The 18423-nt window shown below is 43.1% G+C and overlaps 1 protein-coding gene across 2 annotated transcripts in view; it reads right to left on the bottom strand.

The window, feature by feature from the left end:
• Window positions 1-18423, bottom strand: part of AR (androgen receptor) — a 221305-nt gene that overhangs the window by 36720 nt on the left and 166162 nt on the right. For both annotated transcript variants that reach the window (XM_081897808.1, XM_081897809.1), the window contains exon 4: window positions 2671-2958. In XM_081897808.1, coding sequence (XP_081753934.1) covers window positions 2671-2958 — 288 coding nt within the window. The remainder of the gene's footprint in view (window positions 1-2670; window positions 2959-18423) is intronic.

The following is an 18423-nucleotide window of genomic DNA, read 5'->3' as shown; positions in this document are numbered from 1 at the left end:
TGCTTCTGAATTCCAGTTGCTGGACACTGCAGGAGGAGAGATGGCTCTTATGACTGAATCCTGCTTGTAGGTTTGCCACAGGCACCTGGTGAGCTACAGGACTAGGTGGGTCTTTGATCCATTAGGACTTCTTACATATTTGTGAAAGGATGAAATAAAGTCTGGGGACAGACAAGAAGACAGAGAGAAAAGGAGAGAGGAAGAGAGTTGGCTACTGGACAGCTGTGTCCTGGGGTTCTGGGCATATCTCCCTGGAGATCTGATGTGAGGGTATAGATCCATTGCCTCGGTGGAGCACACCCAACTCTCTATTTGGAGATTTGCAAAACTAGAAATTAAAAAAGACCATCTGCACAGTAATCTCTCATTGCAAGGAAGCCAAACACAGGCAACTTCTTGCTGCTTGAGGCAAAACACCTGACCATACAATGCGTGAATTCAAATATGTTTGTCATGCACACTGGCTCACCAGGGAGCCATAACTGGCTGTAGTTCTTTGTTAGGACTCGCTCAAGACATCTTGCTGCCTAAGACAAAGGACAAGAGGGTGCCCTCCCCCAAGGGTACATACAGAAGCCGACTGGACTGTTACCGGAGTGGAGCTGAGTGGGATTTTGAACTCTGGTCTCTCCCAGGATCTAGTCAAACACTCTAACCAGTACACTGCTCCAGCTCCCCGGTGAATGCACACTTGAAGACAAACTCAGCCTTGCTTCCACATAATGTTAACTGCCACTGTGGTCACCCATGTCTCCCAGCAATCTATCCCTGCCCAGTATAGGAAACAGATGCATGAGCACTTCAGTGAACCTTCTCCCTTCAAGTGCGGTCCACATTCTTACAGACATACTATGAGAACACAACCACATGCAGCCTACTGAACTTGAGCAAAGGATGGCAGAAAGGTGTGACATCTCTGGACACCTGAGTTCTTTGTGCAAGTCCCCCAACAAGGAGCCTAGAAGGCAACTCACAAAGTGTGTCCAAGGCAGAGAGCTAAAGTGCTGGTGAAAAGTCCCTGCAAGTCAAGCACCTAGTGGCTCAAGCAGCAAACCAGGATGTATAGACAGAAAGGCAAAAACATTTTCTCCTGTCAGACAAGCCAGGGACACAATTTGCTCTCGATCCCCCACCTATGGGGTTGGTTTCTGCTCGTTAACAGTGGGAACAACCTCATTGGCAGGTTTTTGTGGACCACTTCTCCTCATGCAGTAAAGAGTAGCAAAAGGTTTGAAGGTAACTATTACAAGTAAAACAACATCTTTCCCAACATCTGATCAGTCCCCCTACACTCTGAACTCTTCCTATTGACATCAGGCAGGCACCTTCACTATACACATTTTGGTGCCTGCTAAAAACATACAGTATTTGTTTGGACAATCCTAAACAGATATGTAGATTGTTAATGTACATTTTAATTCATTTTTAGTTTCCTCTTGCTTTTATATTTCAAGTTTTATATATATATTTACTGATAATTTTATTGTTCCGCTCTCTTTGTAAACTGCTTTGATGTCCCACCCTAATAACACACACACATTAATTTTTGCAGGGAAGTGTCCCTGCCAAGATTCTGCTTACTCATGCTGGATCTTGTGATGGTTTGATGGTTGTGTCCCAGTTTCAGGAACTTGCATTGGGAGTGTGGGGCTTTTTAACTAATGAAGCCAGGCGAGGGCACTTTGACTTTGTGAATGCAACTTTCTGACATTTCCCAGCAGATCATGTGGACACATTTGAGAATGCTGGAAAACAACTGGGAGAAGATAAAGCACACACTGTGCAGCTTTCGACAGGAGCAGCAAACTAGCAGTGTAAGCATGATGCTTTGAGGGTTGTTGCTGTTTTCAATCAATCAGCATATAAATTTTACAAAATAAATAAACATTCTACACCAAATTTGAAGAAAGGTGCTCCTAAAAGTAGGTGCCCCTCACTTCTTTTGACCAAGGAATAGATTCTGGGAAGTGTTTTTTCTCTCTAGATTGTTCGATTTCTGAATTCTTATTAAATGTTGTTCTCCCACTCTTTATCTAAAAAGCTCAGGCAAGCTTCCCTGAGTATCTAGGAACATTTTCTCTATTTTTTATTTATTTATACTGATGCATTTCTTAAAATATGTGATTTTTGCATTCTGCTATCTTCCTGACAGTCATTTTAACTGCAGATAATGAAAGACAGCATCTCTTTAATTGCCAATAAGGGAATGCAGATCACAAAAGAGGTGCAAATTGTGTGCTTTGAAAATATTTGCCATCTACTTATTCTGAAAAATCAACAGTATTCAACATTGTTGTTCAGAACGAAACCTGTCCCATTTGTAAGCCGTAAATAAGAGACCCCGGCAAGAGGAACCTTGCATTGAAGAAGCCGGAAAAACCTAAATTTCTCTGGCTGAAAGTGATGCAAGTCAGCAGAACGAGGCACATAGCTGATGCAGTATAAATACACTGACAGTCACCTTATCATGCTTAGAGAGACCCAACCCAAATAAGCAAGGGCAACCACAGCAGAAAATATATTTGCACCATAACACGAAGGGAGATGGGGCTTTTGTACTGTTTTCTGTGATGTCTGATCTTCAGATAAGGAATAGATGCATGCGAGAGAGAGAGAGAGAGAGAGAGAGAGAGAGAGAGAGAGAGAGAGAATGCAAGAGCTGTTCCTTACCTGGCAAAGCCTTGGCCCATTTCACAACATGCACCAGGTGCCTCTCACCCAACTCATTCAAGCTGGTCAAAAGGGCAGCAAAGGAATCAGGCTGGTTGTTGTCATGGCCAGCACACACCACGCCTGGCTCGATAGCTTCCAGGACATTGAGGAAGATGGGCTGGCACTCCAGGCTCTCAATGCGTGTCATGGCCATCTTTGGAGCTTGCTCCTCTGTAGGGCTGGAGGGGCCCGCTGCTTCCCCTTCTTCTTGCATCTTCAGGTTTCCCAGCTTCTTTAACTTGCGGGCTGCAGCAAGTAACAAGAACAAATGAACTGAGAACAGAAGAAGAGCCTGGTTCGACCAGGCCAGTGACCAATCTAGTCCAGAATCCCGTTGTTACAATGGCCAAATACCCCAAAGAACCTAGGAATTTAGATAAACTGCTCCTGGATCTGGAGGTTACATAGGAATGTCATGAAGAGGGGCCCATCTAGTCCAGCACCCACTCTTCAGTGGTTAATCAGATGCCCCAATCAGAAACCCACGAGCAGGTTCCGTGCACAAGAGCACGTTCCCTCCCTCTAGCTTCCAACAAATGGTGTTCAGAAGCACTGCTTTCTCTGACCATGAAGGCAGAGCACACACATCTTGGCCAGTAGCCATAAATAGCCCTCTCCTCCATTAAAGCCACCTTAGTTAGCTATTGCAGCCTCCAGAGGGAACAAGTTCCATAGCTCAACTATGTGCTGTGTAAATAAGTTTAGTCAGAAAACTTGACTCTGTGGGCCAGCTGAGACCCCCATTCAGGTCAGCAATCAGCACACAGAAGCTGATGGAGAAGCTCATAAGAAGTTGTTGATGGTGGCTCCCACTTAACAGCAGGTAGCTGATGAGAACCTGCTGCAGTGTGCTGAATGGCCACCTGTCAGGGATTCTTTAGCTGCGATTCCTGCATTGCAGAGGGGTGGACAAGGTGGCCCTTGGAGGTGTCTTACAACTCTACAATTCTGATTCTATGAATGTGGGTGTTGGCAAGCCAAAACAACTGCTCAAGCAGCAACCGGGGCAGTGGTGTGATGGCTGAATTCTGGGAGCTTCTAAGGATTCACTGAATGCACAACCAACAGGCCTAGAGATGGCATGGGCAGGATTTTATTGCAATCACTGAAATTGTTGTGGATACACCATAAGATAAGCCAACCTCCTAGCTTCTGCTAGGACTTTTGGCTTCTCAGACACCATAAGACTGTCCCCCCCCCCCCCCAGCCATGACAGCTACTGGTATTACCTATTGTCTTCAGCCAATTAGAACATCTCTAATTAGAGGCATTATTCCTACAAATACCCCAGTGGTGCAGCGTGGGTTACCAGTGACCGGGGCTGCGTGGAAGGGGAGAAGGGAGGGAAACAGATGGAGTATGCATGTGCATTCAACTGCCCAATGTGGCATCTGTGTCACCTGGAGATCACAGCCACAGAGATAAGAAAAGAAGAATAGTTCCATTGTCTGGAGAGATCACTTCCTGGTTTGCATGGAGAATCCGTTTTCAACGGAGTCCAGCGATGGAAGCGTGAAGCTGTACTGAGGCAGCACCGGGTGTTGAAGATTTGCGCACCTAACAATTTTGCATCTGGGGCAACTACCTTTTTTGCCCCATCATGCTAGGCCACTAGAATACCCTGCTTGAGACACACAACAGACAATTATTATTATTATCATCAATTTATTTATTACCCACCCTTCACCCTAAGGTACCAGTGTGGGTAAAAGCACTAAAAACAATATTAAAAGCAATTTAAAACAGCAAGGATCCCTATAAAACCATATCATTCAGCATCAAGGAAATAATGCCGAAGATAATGCAGAAATGGTGCAGAACCCCAGTTAAACTTTCCTATATGCATAAACATACTTCACCTATGTCCTGGACTCCTGGTGAGGGTGTGGGGACAGAAGGAGCTATAGGCACTTGTAGTGGACATGCCCAATTGTGGTAAATTTTAGGGCAGAAATGTTTAATCAGATAAGTAACGTTGCAAATCAGCATGTCACCAAGCCTCCAGAGCTTGAGTTACTGATTCTGTGTTTAAATGAGAATCAGAATTTGGGGGATAAATCACTAATTGGATTACTATTGGTGGCTGCATGTAGGGTTATAGCCACACTCTGGAATAACTTGAAAGATGCAAACATTTATTAATGATTGGAAGCCCCTTATGGACTTTTTTGTACAAAAAGAAAGATGAGCTAGAGATATCTGGGTTTGAAGACAGAGAAAAATGTCTGTTTACAGCTCAGCTGGTAGAGCATAAGACTCTTAATCTCAGAGTTATGGGTTCAAGCCCTATGTTGGGTTCAAGCCCCATGTTGGTCCCTTCCAACTCTACAATTCTGTTAAGAGAAAAGTTAGAAGTGACCATGGAGCAAAGGTTTTGCATTTGTCTATAAAGCTGGTAGACGGAGAATAGCAAGTCTTTATTTTCTTTTTTAGTTTTATGTTAAAAAACACTTCGTATTTGATGTTAACTGTTGTATATTGCTTCTTTTTTGTTTTTTCAAGCATTAATAGAAACTTTTTTTAAAAAAAGAATTGATTCATCTATAGCATTTCTATCCCACCTATCAGAACTCACTAGGAAGTTGTTATAGTAAGTGCCACACTTTTAACATTTGGGGGGAAAGGTGCTGACGCTGCATACCCCAGAAAGAAAGCACTGCCACTTTTTCTTCCAGGGAGCTCAGGGTGGCCAACACAGTTCTCCCCTGCTTATTTGATCCCTGTTAGGCAGGTTAGGCTGAGAGGCTGTGATTTGCCCAAGGCCACACCCAGTGAGCTTCATGATGGCAAAGTGAGGGGATTTGAACATTGGTCTCCCCCAGGTCCTAGTCTGAAACTACACCACACTGGCTTTCCACCTAGATATGTGTGGCTGGACCTCTCTCTCCTGGAAACCTGCAAAACAGAATGGAACCTTTTCAGAATCTCTCCTGCCTAAGCTCTGATAAAAGAGAGAACAGGAACCAGAGAAAAGAAATCCCAGAGAGATGCCAGGTTGCTTCAAGGTGGCACTTAAGCAGACCCTGTTCCTAGCAGACAGCAACCTTCACAACACAGACCTTGCATCATATTACACAGGAACAGGAACAAAACACAAGGAAGCCTGTGATAACGACTCTCTAATTGTCTGAAATAGGCTGTTTATTGCATTTATTTATTTATATTCACTCCTCAGTGTCTGCATTAATATTTGGCAATGCTTGTAGCTGTAAAAGAAAAGGTCTGCGGAGCCAAATTTTGTTATTCTAGACAGAAAACAATGACCATTTTACCCCTCCGCATCAACCCCCAGAAGTGTGCCAGCTTGGGGGGTGGGCAATTAGGTAAAGCAGAGAGGGGTGGAGAAGAACCCTGATTGCTCGATTTCAGCAAGAGAAAAAATAAAATGAAATATGCTGTCCTTGGGGTTCTGGCTCCCAACATTAAACGATACTTATCTGAAACTTCCTTTGGCCATAATTAGAAAAATAAGCCTCCCGACGTAAAAACGTCAAATCAAAGAGCAGCCCTGTAAATCAGTGCAAAAGCTGATCTTTTAAATAATATGCTTTGGATGATCTACAGTAACAGCAATTAAGGGAGGCTCTGTAAAAATGGGAACAGGGCAATAAAAAAAGGAGAGTGAGTAAGCTTGGAAAAAAACAAGAGCAGAGTGCAGGGTGATATATTCTGGCATTAATTTCTGTGGGACAGAACCAAAGAGAAAGAGAGGGAGGGAGGGAGGGAGGGAGGGTGATAGTGAGATCTACTCATTCCCAGCTCCCACCAAAGTTCAGGATACCGCCACATCACCAAGTTTTCCAAGATCAGCAGCTGGTGCTTTGCTTAGCTTAGAGACCATTTCCCCTTGAGCTCCTCTTTCAGGCTAGAGCAGCTGATCTGTGCTTCCCCTTTAGCAGAAATAGCCATAGCTGAGCGGCTAGTCAATCCCTGCTGGCATCTCAACACTGCTCTTCTTGCCTGCTGGATCAGGCCAAAGGGGGCCCATCTAGCCCAGGATCCTGTTCCCACAGTGGCCTCACAGTTGCCTATCGTGGGGAACCTGAAAGCAGGATTACAGTATAAGATCATGACTCTCCCCTCCTGCAGTTTCCAGCAACTGATATTCAGAAGCATTGCTGCCTCCAACTGTGGAGGGCACATCATAACCATCCTGGCTAGTAGCCATCGATAGCCCTCTCCTCCTCCATGAATCTGTCAAATTCTCTTCTCAAGCCATCCAAGTTAGTGGCCTCCTGTGAAGGTGAATTCCATAGTTTAATTCTGTGCTGTGTGAAAGGAGGATTCCCCCTGGCCATGCCGCAGTTTAAGCAGCCCGAGGTCACGCCCACAGCCATGCTGATTGGACAGCTGGGGGGTTGACGTGGCTAGGAGTCACCGTGATGCGGGAGGCATCCCTCCGCCTTCCAGCCAAGTCACTGAGAGGACCTGGATGCCCAGCTGCAACACCTCCCACCAGGGAAGGTGAGCGGACTTGAGAGAGAGAGAGAGAGAGAGAGAGAGAGAGAGAGAGAGAGAGAGAACTTATCTACTTATTCATTTCTTTATTTTTACCTCACCTTTCCCCCTGACAGGCCTCAAAGTGGCTTATAGAGAAAAATAAGAACTGTTAAAAACACAGGGAAAAAAATTATTAAAGAACAATTAATTTTTAATTTTTTAAATTAATTTTATATATCACCCTTCATTGAGAGACCACAGGGCAGTGTACAGCATAAAACACAAAATACATTATATAATAATAGTAAAAGGAAGAAAAGGACACCCCTCTCTTTAAAAGACTGTAGATCATTAACAGCTGAAGGCCTGGTTGAAGAAGAATGTTTTTGCCTGGGGAGCCACTGCAAAGAAGGTCCTGTTCTCATGTTCCCACCCTGTAGACTTTCGGTTGAGGGAGCCATGCATAATTTTATAAATTCCTATCTGCAACCTTTCTTCATAGGAGAGTTGCTCCACCCCCCTTCATCATTTTGGTTGACCTTTTCTGAACTATTTCCAACTCTACAATCTCCATTTTGAGGTAAGGTAACCAGATCTCTAGGTAGGGCAGAGAGAGTGACTCTTGCCTGAAACCCCGAGGAGCAGTTGCTGGTCAGTATAGACAATATTGAACAAGATGGACCAATGGTATGTCTCAGTCTAAGAATCTCTGTGGTAAACCATAGCAGTGGTAATCAACAACCAACCAAAAGGTCACTTGCAAAGACCCAAGCTTGCCCAGTCACATGGAAAGGAATCATTTCCCCTGAATCAGCACACATGTTTTCCAGATGTGAATATTCAGTAAATCAGCCGTCACCAATCTGGGGCCCACTGTATATTTTGCATGGCAACTTGAGCCAGCCACCACAAAGCATAAAGTTTACACTACTGGTTCCCAAAGAGGGGAGTGGGATTACTGAGATTGGGGGCACTATATGCTAATGGGAAAGTGGCAGGAATCGCTGGAGATGTCAATGTCTATCAGACCTTGAAAAGCTTGTATAGATGGTACTTAACATCAAGTAAATTGGAAAAAATGTATAAATCCAAATCAAATAAGTGCTGGAAATGTAAAGAGAAAGAAAGCTCTTTCTTATCATATGTGATGGTCTTGTAGTAAGGTTAAAGCTTACTGGGAAATGATATATAATGAACTGAAAAAGATGTTTAAAATAACGTTTGTAAAAAAACACACACACCAGAAGCTTTACTTATGGGAATTATAGGGACAGAAATACCCAAACTGTATAGAAATTTACCGTATTCATGTATGTGGCTACAGTGGCAAGAATGTTACTTGCCTCAAAATGACAAGAAGAAGAAGTCCCAGCCAAAGAAGAACGGATACAAAAACTTAAGGAATATGCAGAAATGGCGAAAATTACCGGGAAAATAAGAAATCAAGATAACAAACCATTTATAAAATAATGGAAATGGTTTATTGAATATTTATAAATAAATTGTAAACAGATAAGAACACTGGCAGAGTATTGTAATAACCTGCAGTTTTATAAGAGTATATATTTAAAGTAGATGAATAAATGAGTAAATTAAGTTAATCTGGATATGCAGAAAATATTAAAAATAAATTTAAGGAACTGCAGAAAGAGGGGGAAGTCAAGTTCTGAAATGTTAAAATGATTATAAAATTACTGAGATGTATAAAACTGAAAATCATAAATAAAGTAATAAAAATAAAATAGAAGCTTGTATTGTTGGATCAAGTTCATCAATTTTGTTGGATTAATTAAACTAAATAGTCTTAACTGGATTTTGAACGAACGTGCAATAAATTGTTCCTGGATTGAATTTTACTGGTTTACTATCTTCCTTAGGGGGTCATGCAAATCACTGTTCTGAATAATGATTTTTTTAATAGGGTTGGGAGCACTGGTGGATGCGTTTGTGGAACTGAGGGGGAGATGGCCTCCAAAATTTGGGAACCATCACTTACATAGAAAGCAGATAAACATCACTACCTTATGCCACAGTTTCCAAACATTGCCAGAAACAGGTTTAGAAAAGCATTTGCAAAAGCAATTTTAATTTGTTGCAATCATTTGTTTATCTAGAGCAAGTTTGCTGTGGGACAACAGATGAAAATGAAATAATAATAATAATAGGAAAGGAGCGTGATTTTTCACCCAAGACATTGCATCATGTTACAATGCAGTGGTGGAACATGGGCAGAAAACTCTCCAGGTTTAAGAGCTTTTGGGAGCTATATCCTCCCAGCTCTAAACATCTGTCCCACTTGACAAAAAAAGTTTTCCTTAAGGGGAGAAAAAATGTATATCTTCCATAGACTGCAGAGTAGAAAGTGGATTAAGACAAGAAGGGTGGCTAACTTGCACCAACCACCAATTCCAATCAGTTGTTTATTACCCATCTAAATGTTTAAACGGACATTTATGGACCACAGGACGCAGGTGGCGCTGTGGGTAAAACCTCAGCACCTAGGACTTGCCAATCGTATGGTCGGCAGTTCAAATCCCCGCGGCGGGGTGAGCTCCCGTCTTTCGGTCCCAGCTCCTGCCCACCTAGCAGTTCGAAAGCACCCCTAAGTGCAAGTAGATAAATAGGTACCACTTTATAGTGGGAAGGTAAACAGCGTTTCTGTGTGCTGCGCTGGTGCAGGCTCGCCAGAGCAGCTTCGTCATGCTGGCCACGTGACCCGGAAGTGTCTCCGGACAGCGCTGGCCCCCGGCCTCTTAAGTGAGATGGGCGCACAACCCTAGAGTCGGACAAGACTGGCCCGTATGGGCAGGGGTACCTTTACCTTATGGACCACACAACATTGATTTAGTTCATAAGGGCTCAAAACGGGGATGAGAATTCAAACTGCCAGAAAACCCTTAAGATAGACAAGATTTGCCATTTACTGTAGAATTAGGTATGCAATTATAAGGCTGCATGTGTGACTAAGGTCTTAGGGTGGAGAGCTGAAACATGAATTCTACAGGCATGGCAAGGGGTTCTAGTTCAGCTGTGGAACACACACTTAGAAGGCAGAAAAGAACAGATTTATTTATTTATGCTTATTTCATAACATTTATATACTGCTTGACTTCAAAAAAATCTTCAAAGCAGTTTACAAGAAGAATAAAATATTAAAATCATTACTAGAAACAATTAAAACATGCAGAAAATTAAAACCAGAAATAAACTAAAAACAAACAAACAAAACAAAAACAAAATAGCATTCCAGATATCTGGTGCAATTTTTGGCTTGTCTCTAGTGTGGTGTAGTGGTAAGAATGGGAGATCAAGGTTCAAATCTTCCTAAGCAGCCCTGAAGGCACTGGGTGTGACCTGGAGAACTAAGTCCCTGCCATTCAGCCTAACCTCCCTCACAGGGTTATTGTGAGACCTAAATGAAGAGGGGGAGAACCACGGATGCCACCTTGAGCTCTTGGAGAAAAAGGTGGGGAAATAAATGCAATAAATAAATATAGTAGATAAATCTGCCTGACAGGTCAATCTGACGTGGCATAAACTGGCTTGATATGCTCAGGACTTCCACAGAATTGCTGCTAGAAGCAGCCTTGAGACTACAATATTCAGCCGCCCCAGTCAGCATGGGAGCATTGTGGGCCAAAACATCCAGAGAGAACCAGGTTGAGGGGAAGAGGGCTAGACTAAGTAAGGATCTTTCTTACCTTCTTCCTCTCACATAGGCTGCTAAAGATTAGACCAATTTGTAGAGGCAGAAGGCTATTGACGGCTCCTAGCCACAATGGCTGTGCTCTGCCTCCATAGCCAGAGGCAGAAGTGTTTCTGAACACCAGTTGCTTGGAACCGAAGGAGAGGGACAGGGCTCTTGTGCTCGAATTCTGCTTGTGATTTTCCTATAACCACTGGGAGAACAGGATGCTGGACTTATGTTCTTACACATGGTGTAGTTTGAGAAGGGAATGAGATTGCATGTCCCTGAAGTGCTAACTTCAGTCGGCAGAATCACGTTTTTGAATATTTCCTTTGTTAATACTTGTCTATCAGTTTGCAAGCAGAAAGCTACTACCACAATAAGAGGACATAGCTAGAACCCTTCACCCTGCTGTGCTAACAAGTTATATAAGTTTTGTTTTGTTTCACATAAGGAAGAATTCACAAATCACAAGCAAACCAAATGCCAGGTCACAACAACCTTTTCATGCAAGGCGAGAAGAATTCCTTTGGCTGCCTTTCCCAGATTCCTGCAGCTCTTCAAGTGTGACCCAACCATAATCCTGTAAACAGAATGTCTGCTGTCTGCTATTCAGATGAGGCCCATGACCCATCTAGTCCAGCATCCTGTTCTCACAGTGGCCAACCGAGACGCCTCTGGAAAACCCACAAGCAGGATCTGAGCACAAGAGCACCTCTCTGCTCCTTTGTTTTCCAGTGTTTTCTAATGGAGGCCCAACACAGCCACTGGTAGCCCTTTCCTCCAGGAAGCCTCCAGGAGTTGTGTTGTCTCCACCCGAAGTGCTGTGTTGCAGGCATTAGTTACAAACACCTATACAGCTAAGCCTTTACTGGTCACTGATGCTCAGTTCTATTACATTCCTGGCTGCATATTATTTATTGCATTGAACTGAAATAGTGCTTCATAATAGTGTTTTATATAAGTCTGTTCTTCCCAAAGTGGATGGTACTGCCTCGTGGGGATGGGAGTGGGAGGGATTTCCTGGGGGACGGCACTAAGAGACAATGGGGTGGCAGGGGGACACTGGAGGTGTAAACAACTATCAGATTTTGAAAAGCTGGCATCACTGGATCAAGTCCATCCATTTTGTTGAATTAAATAAACACAATAGTTTAAAGTAGATTGTGAATAAATGGGCAACTCATCGTTACTGGTTTGAATTTGTCTGTATTATGATCTTCTTTGGTGGGTCATGCAAACTGCTATTCTGAATAATGCTTTTTATGGGGTACGGGGCACTGAAGATGAGATTATTGAACCAATGGGGACAGCTTTGCCTGAAAAAGTCTGGGAACCACTGATGTAGATAATAGTGTTTTTATATAGTTGTATATAAGATCCACCTTCTTTCCACGCCATGTTCATAAGTTGTCTGTGTCCAGGGCAGGTGTCTACCAGCTCCATCTGGTACGCAGGCTGAGACTCTACCTGCCCACGGACTGTCTCGCCAGAGTGGTGCATGCTCTAGTTATCTCCTGCCTGGACTACTGCAATGCGCTCTACGTGGGGCTACCTTTGAAGGTGACTCGGAAACTGCAATTAATCCAGAATGTGGCAGCAAGACTGGTGACTGAGAGTGGCCACCAATATGATATAACACTGGTCCTGAGAGAGCTACATTGGCTCTCAGTACGTTTCTGGGCACAATTCAAAGTATTGGTGCTGACCTTTAAAGCCCTAAATAGCCTCGGTCCTGTATACCTGAAGGAGCATCTCCACCCCCACCGTTCAGCCAGGACACTGAGGTCCAGCGCCGAGGGTCTTCCAGTGGTTCCCTTACTGCAAGAAAAGAAGTTACAGAGAACCAGGCATGTGCCTTCTCAGTAGTGGCGCCTGCTTTGTGGAATGCCCTCCCATCAGATGTCAAGGAAATAAATAACTGTCTGACTTTTAGAAGACATCTGAAGACAGCCCTATTTAGGGAAGTTTTTAATGTTTAATGCTGTATTGTGTTTTTATTGTGTGTGGAGCCACCCAGAGTGGCTGGAGAAACCCAGCCAGATGGGTGGGGTATTATTATTATTATTATTATTATTATTATTATCTGTTTTTAATATTGCATTTTAATACTGTTACCCATCCTGGCACTTTAGGATGAAAGGCAGATAACAAACAAACAAACAAACAAACAAACAAACAAACAAACGTATAGTAAACTGCATATATACTTGTTGACTGTATCTACATGGTTTTGATAATATATAAATTTTCATATCTGAATACTTTGTTTCTTTTGTCTATATGTGCTGAATCACAAATGGGATAAACCAGTAGTTCCCAAACTTTTTGGGTCCCATGATCCCTTGGTTCCATAAGCTCATCCCCAACACCCACTACCCTACTCAATAAAAGGTATTCTTCAGAAAAGCATTTTGCATGACCCATTAAAGATAAGAAAATAAAATTCAAGGCAGTAACAATTAATTGCACATTTATCCAAAATCCAGTGGAAACTATTTAGTTTAGCAAAGCTAAAAATGGATGAACCTGATCCAGTGATATCAGCTTCTCCAAGTCTAATAGTCTTATACCCCTCCAGCACCCTCTGCTGGCTGTTTACCTCTTAGCAGGTAATCCCACACCCTATCCCTCTGGGCACCACAAGGATACAAGAATTAAGTATCTGGATTCTATGGTATGAAAGGGTATATTACTGCCTAGATAACAAGCAGGCATGGCCACCATGTATTTCAGGGGATGGTAAAGGAACTCAAAGAGCTTACCTGTTGCTCTCCAGATGTTTTGCACCACGACACCCATCAAACTTGCCCACTGGCCATGCTGGATGGGGACCTGGAAGGCTAGTCACATCTCAAGAGCAAGACAAGATAAAAGGAAGGACTTCTTCATACAATGCATTGCTAAACAATGGAACTCATCACCACATGAGGAAGGGAGGGTCACGAACCTAGACGGCTTTTAAAGTGTCTCAGACAAATTCATGAAGGAGAATAAGACTGTTGGTGGTGGCTAGCCATGATGGCTATGCTCTCCCTCCACAGTTGGATGCGGCAATGCTTCTGAATACCAGCTGCTGGAAACCACAAGAGTGACAAGTGATCAAATTCTGCTTGTGGGCTTCCCACAGGCATCCTGTTGACCACTGTGAAGACAGGATGCTGGACTAGATGGGCCACTGGCCTGATCCAGCAGGGCTCTTCTTATGAGTATTAGACTGACTATCCCCTGGTCTAAGCCATGCCCCCAGAATAGGAGATGTGTTTCAGAAGACATTAAGAAGTGGCAGCTTTATCTGAATGGGTGAAAGTTTCCTGAGAAAGGCTGATTTCATGTGGCAACATTGCAAGGGGGTAGAAATTGTTCTATAGGTCTTCAATATTGCTTTATTAAGCTGAAGCACACAAGAGGTTTTTTCAGTGGAAAGCTGGATGATGCAGCCCAGAGTTTGGACAAAGACAGAAATATGGCCAGTTCTTCTCTCCCCCTTCTCCTGCCCAACTTCTCAGCCACTGCTTAGATCAGGACAGCTGTTTCAAATGGTGGTTTACATTTCTGCAATGTGTTCTGGATTCCTGCTGCAACAGAAGATACTGTTTTGCTTACTGGTGGGTATCAATGAGGTCCTTCATGCATGTCCGAATCATTGTGAATCATAATAATATTTAATTTTGATTTTGTGTGTGAAAATAACAAATATGAAATATGAAAGTGATTCCGGTAAATGAAAGCGACAAAAAGAACAGAAGGAAATAATCAAATGTTTAAAGCCAATCATGTCATATTTCTTTGTACAGCAGGGAGAAACAGCCCTACGTAATTCCTCAGATATAAAATATTTGTGTTTACAAACAGAAGAAAATCACATAGATTACACCAAGCAGTCCAAGCAGACTGAAGAACAACCACTTTAGAACGCAGCCTCCCAAGAACTTCAAGGAGAACCATTGTCAATAACTACCACTACAAGTATAGAAATGTCTGGAGAAAGTGACAATGGAGTGACAGGATCTACAGCCAAAGAATTAACACAAGGCACTGAAGGAACATGCCACAAGATAGTTACACAAAAAGAAGCAGTTCAAGCTCATTATCATCTTAAAAGAATTGGAAAACAAAGCAAATGATCTCGGCAAAACCGTAACTGCTACTAGTGATGTCAGAGACAAGAATGATGTAGGTTCATGGACCACATGGAATAAATGAGGGAATATCATTTTGGATTGTGAAAGGTCCATTGGAATGTTAGCACTGGGCACATTGGGACACATTTGCTAGACCAATTTCATAAAATTAGCAAGGCACTCCAAAGTTCACAATTTTCATTGACCACATGTACAAATATTTGCAGCTCATATCAAACACTCAGGCTAATTTTGATGAAATTGAACAGCAAGCAAAATTGACTACTACCAGATGTAGAATGCAAAACTGTCAAAAGAAGCCAGACAATACCAAACAAACAAACAAACAAACAAACAAAATCCAGCCAATGATGTGAGAGCACCCAAAACTGTGGACAAACTTTCCGCAAGAGACAAGTTTGGGGTAAATTCATTTATCCCTGTTACGAATACTCTTGAAGTCAACCCAGGCAGAAGGGCAGCAATGTATAGGAGTGTAGTTGGCAGCTTTTCATTTTTGGTGAACCTATAAGCAACCAAAGAACAGATTCACAACGGTGTTGATGGAAGAATATCTAAAGGATGTTGACCTTAGTCTAGTTGTTGAACTTTTGCACTTCTACCTGTATGTCAAACAAGCTCACCCTGAAAAAGAAAATTTCAGCCACCAAGATATGTATCAACTAATATTCCAGAATAAAATTCACACTGCCTTTCCATCCAAATGTGGAAACAATTTTCAAATTGTTCCTTTGTTTAATGGCTACAAACTGTACTGAAGAAAGATAATTTTTAGACTAAAAAGGATAAAGAATGATCTACTGTCTGATCTAAACATTCTCTGCATTGAAAATGATAAACTGCAACTTACTGATTTTAATGATATCATTGATAAGTTTGCATCCAAAAGAGCTTGTAAGAAATTGTTCTGACTTTGTATATAATTCCTTCCAGTAGCACCTTAAAGACCAACTAAGTTAGTTCTTGGTATGAGCTTTCGTGTGCATGCACACTTCTTCAGATACACTGAAGAAGTGTGTATCTGAAGAAGTGTGCATGCACACGAAAGCTCATACCAAGAACTAACTTAGTTGGTCTTTAAGGTGCTACTGGAAGGAATTTTTTTTGTTTTGTATATAATGTTATAGTTATGATTCCCTTATGAATGTTCTATGTGAATGTATTCAATAATTCCATGCTTTTGTAAACGTATTAGAAGGTTATACATTTATAAACAATCTTTTTACCAATGGTAAAAATTCAGCAATGTTCTGCTTTCATTAAGTAGATGAATCTCCTGATCAGATGCTATTAGGTTTGGGCCTCCCAAGGTCTCCTAGCCCAAGGGCTCCAGTTGCTTTAATCTGATCTAGTATTGGACTCTCCTTCACTTCAGGTTTTTAAACAGGGGCTAGATGGCCATCTGTTGGGGATTCTTTAGTTGTAATTCCTGCATTGCACGGAATGGACTAGATGACCCTTGGGATCCCTTATACCTCCACAATTCTGATAGCGAGTATATGAGAGTGAGATTGAAGGGGGACATTTATTAAGTGTTTTGCCTGTCATTGGATACAATGAGAGTGAGGGAGGTGGTCATCCCCATAATTCACACTCTAGCCTTCCATCTGCTTGCTGAAGTATAAAACCTGCCACAGACTGAGAAAGAAAAAAACGACAGTGGCTCAATATTATTACTTCATTCCTGTGCTCAGGGCCTGTCCAGCTCCTGGTCTGATGCAGCTGAAAATCTGGCCGCCAAGAACATTGGGCGGGTGTGCGCGCATGGTATGGCTTGTCAGGAATTAAGTGCGCTCAAAAAACCTCTGGTTTGGCAGCCCTAGACCACAGAGAAGCTCAACTTCTGTAAGGGGAGACCAGAGCCTATTAAGCAGGCAGGCACAATGGCCATAAAACGGGAATGTTCTGTTTAGGACGGCTGCTCCTGCCAGAGGGGAGACAGAAGAGAAAGGCCATTACTCATTCTGAATGCTCTATAAATCGGAAAACAAAATGTGCCTGGGGCAGGGATGGGTTAGGCTCCTCAAAGATCACCCGTGATTTTCAGTTGACACCTCCGAATATCAGTGGTTCCCTTGACAACACTAGAGACCGAGAGCAGGCAGTTCAGGCACAGATAGTAAGGCAGACGTATGTTATTACGGTGTCTGTTGGCTGTATTCTGGAAACAAGGTCGTGCCAGTGTAGGCACTTACTTCCCAGCTGCCCTTGATGGGGCTTAGAATGCAGGCCTGCATCCATGATGGCAGTCTATCTTGGAAAACCCTCCCCACAGAGATACATCTGGCACCACCTTCGGTTCTGCAGAAGGGGCCCTCTGAATAGTCCCTCTGCTCTCAGAGAGTTGGGGTGGCAGCAGTCTGGGAGAAGGGCTTCTCTGCAGCAGACCCTAAATTGTAGGGTTCCCTACAGAAGTGCACAGCTTCTGAAAGATGCTGAAGATGCACCTCTTTATCCTAGTCCTTTGACACTTGAAGTGTGTTATTTCCGGGTGGTAACTTTCAGGCTACACTACTGCAATTAGCTCTGTCTTAAAGATGATTCAGAAATGTCAGTTGGCCCATAATGCAGCAACCAGATTGCTGGCTTCAGCCCCATTTTGATCTCATACAAGCCATTTTAAAACACCAGTTCCAGGCCTGATTCAAGGTGCTTTTGCTGGTGTTCAAAGCCCTATAATGACACAGGCTCCAAATATCTGAAAAGCTGTCTCCCTTGCTACAGACCCTCTTGAGTACTGAGGAGGGCCCTCTTGGTAGTTCCTCTGCCCACAGAGGCTCAGGGAACTGGTGGTGGCCCAGGGGGAGGGAGGCTTCTCCACCTCTAATGTTTCTGAGCTGGGAAACTCCGTCCTCACAGCACCCTACTGGCACCTTGGCTATACAGCTTCTGGAGGTTGCTGAAGACACACCTATTTACCCTTGCTTTTGACACTTGAGGTGTATATTTTTAGGACACACCTTATTTTTTGTGAATTGTAATTTGTTTTAAATTGTATTTTAATATGGTGTTTCAATTGTCCCTGGAGCCTGAGGTTGACGGGCAGGTAATGAATAAATAATATTTAGGATTTATTCATTGACTGGCACATTTCAGGCATCAAAGGGACTGCCCAGTTTCAATGAGAAATTCCCACAGACAGTGAAGTATACTGTGGAAGGGGTGTGTGTATTGCACTGGATTAGGGCGGACTAGGGTGTTTAAGAGGGGCAGCTGACAGTGGTGCAGAACTGGTGGCTTGCCCTTTCTGAAATGGTGGTGGCTACCTTCTCCACCCTTTAGGGCCTTCACTGTCCAAAAAGCCACAGTGCTGGTTGGGCTGGAAGCAGCTATCTAGCGTTAATAAGCCAAGAGAAACTGGAACTCGCAGCCTCCAGTAATGTAAGCCAAATATCCAAATCGCTTGGATGCCTTGGAAGGTAAAGAGGTTACGGGTGA

Source organism: Podarcis melisellensis (genome assembly GCF_964234715.1).
Source record: "Podarcis melisellensis genome assembly, chromosome: Z".
Lineage (NCBI taxonomy): Eukaryota > Metazoa > Chordata > Lepidosauria > Squamata > Lacertidae > Podarcis > Podarcis melisellensis.
Note: the sequence above shows the minus strand (reverse complement) of the source record. Positions and strands in the feature narration are given on the sequence as shown.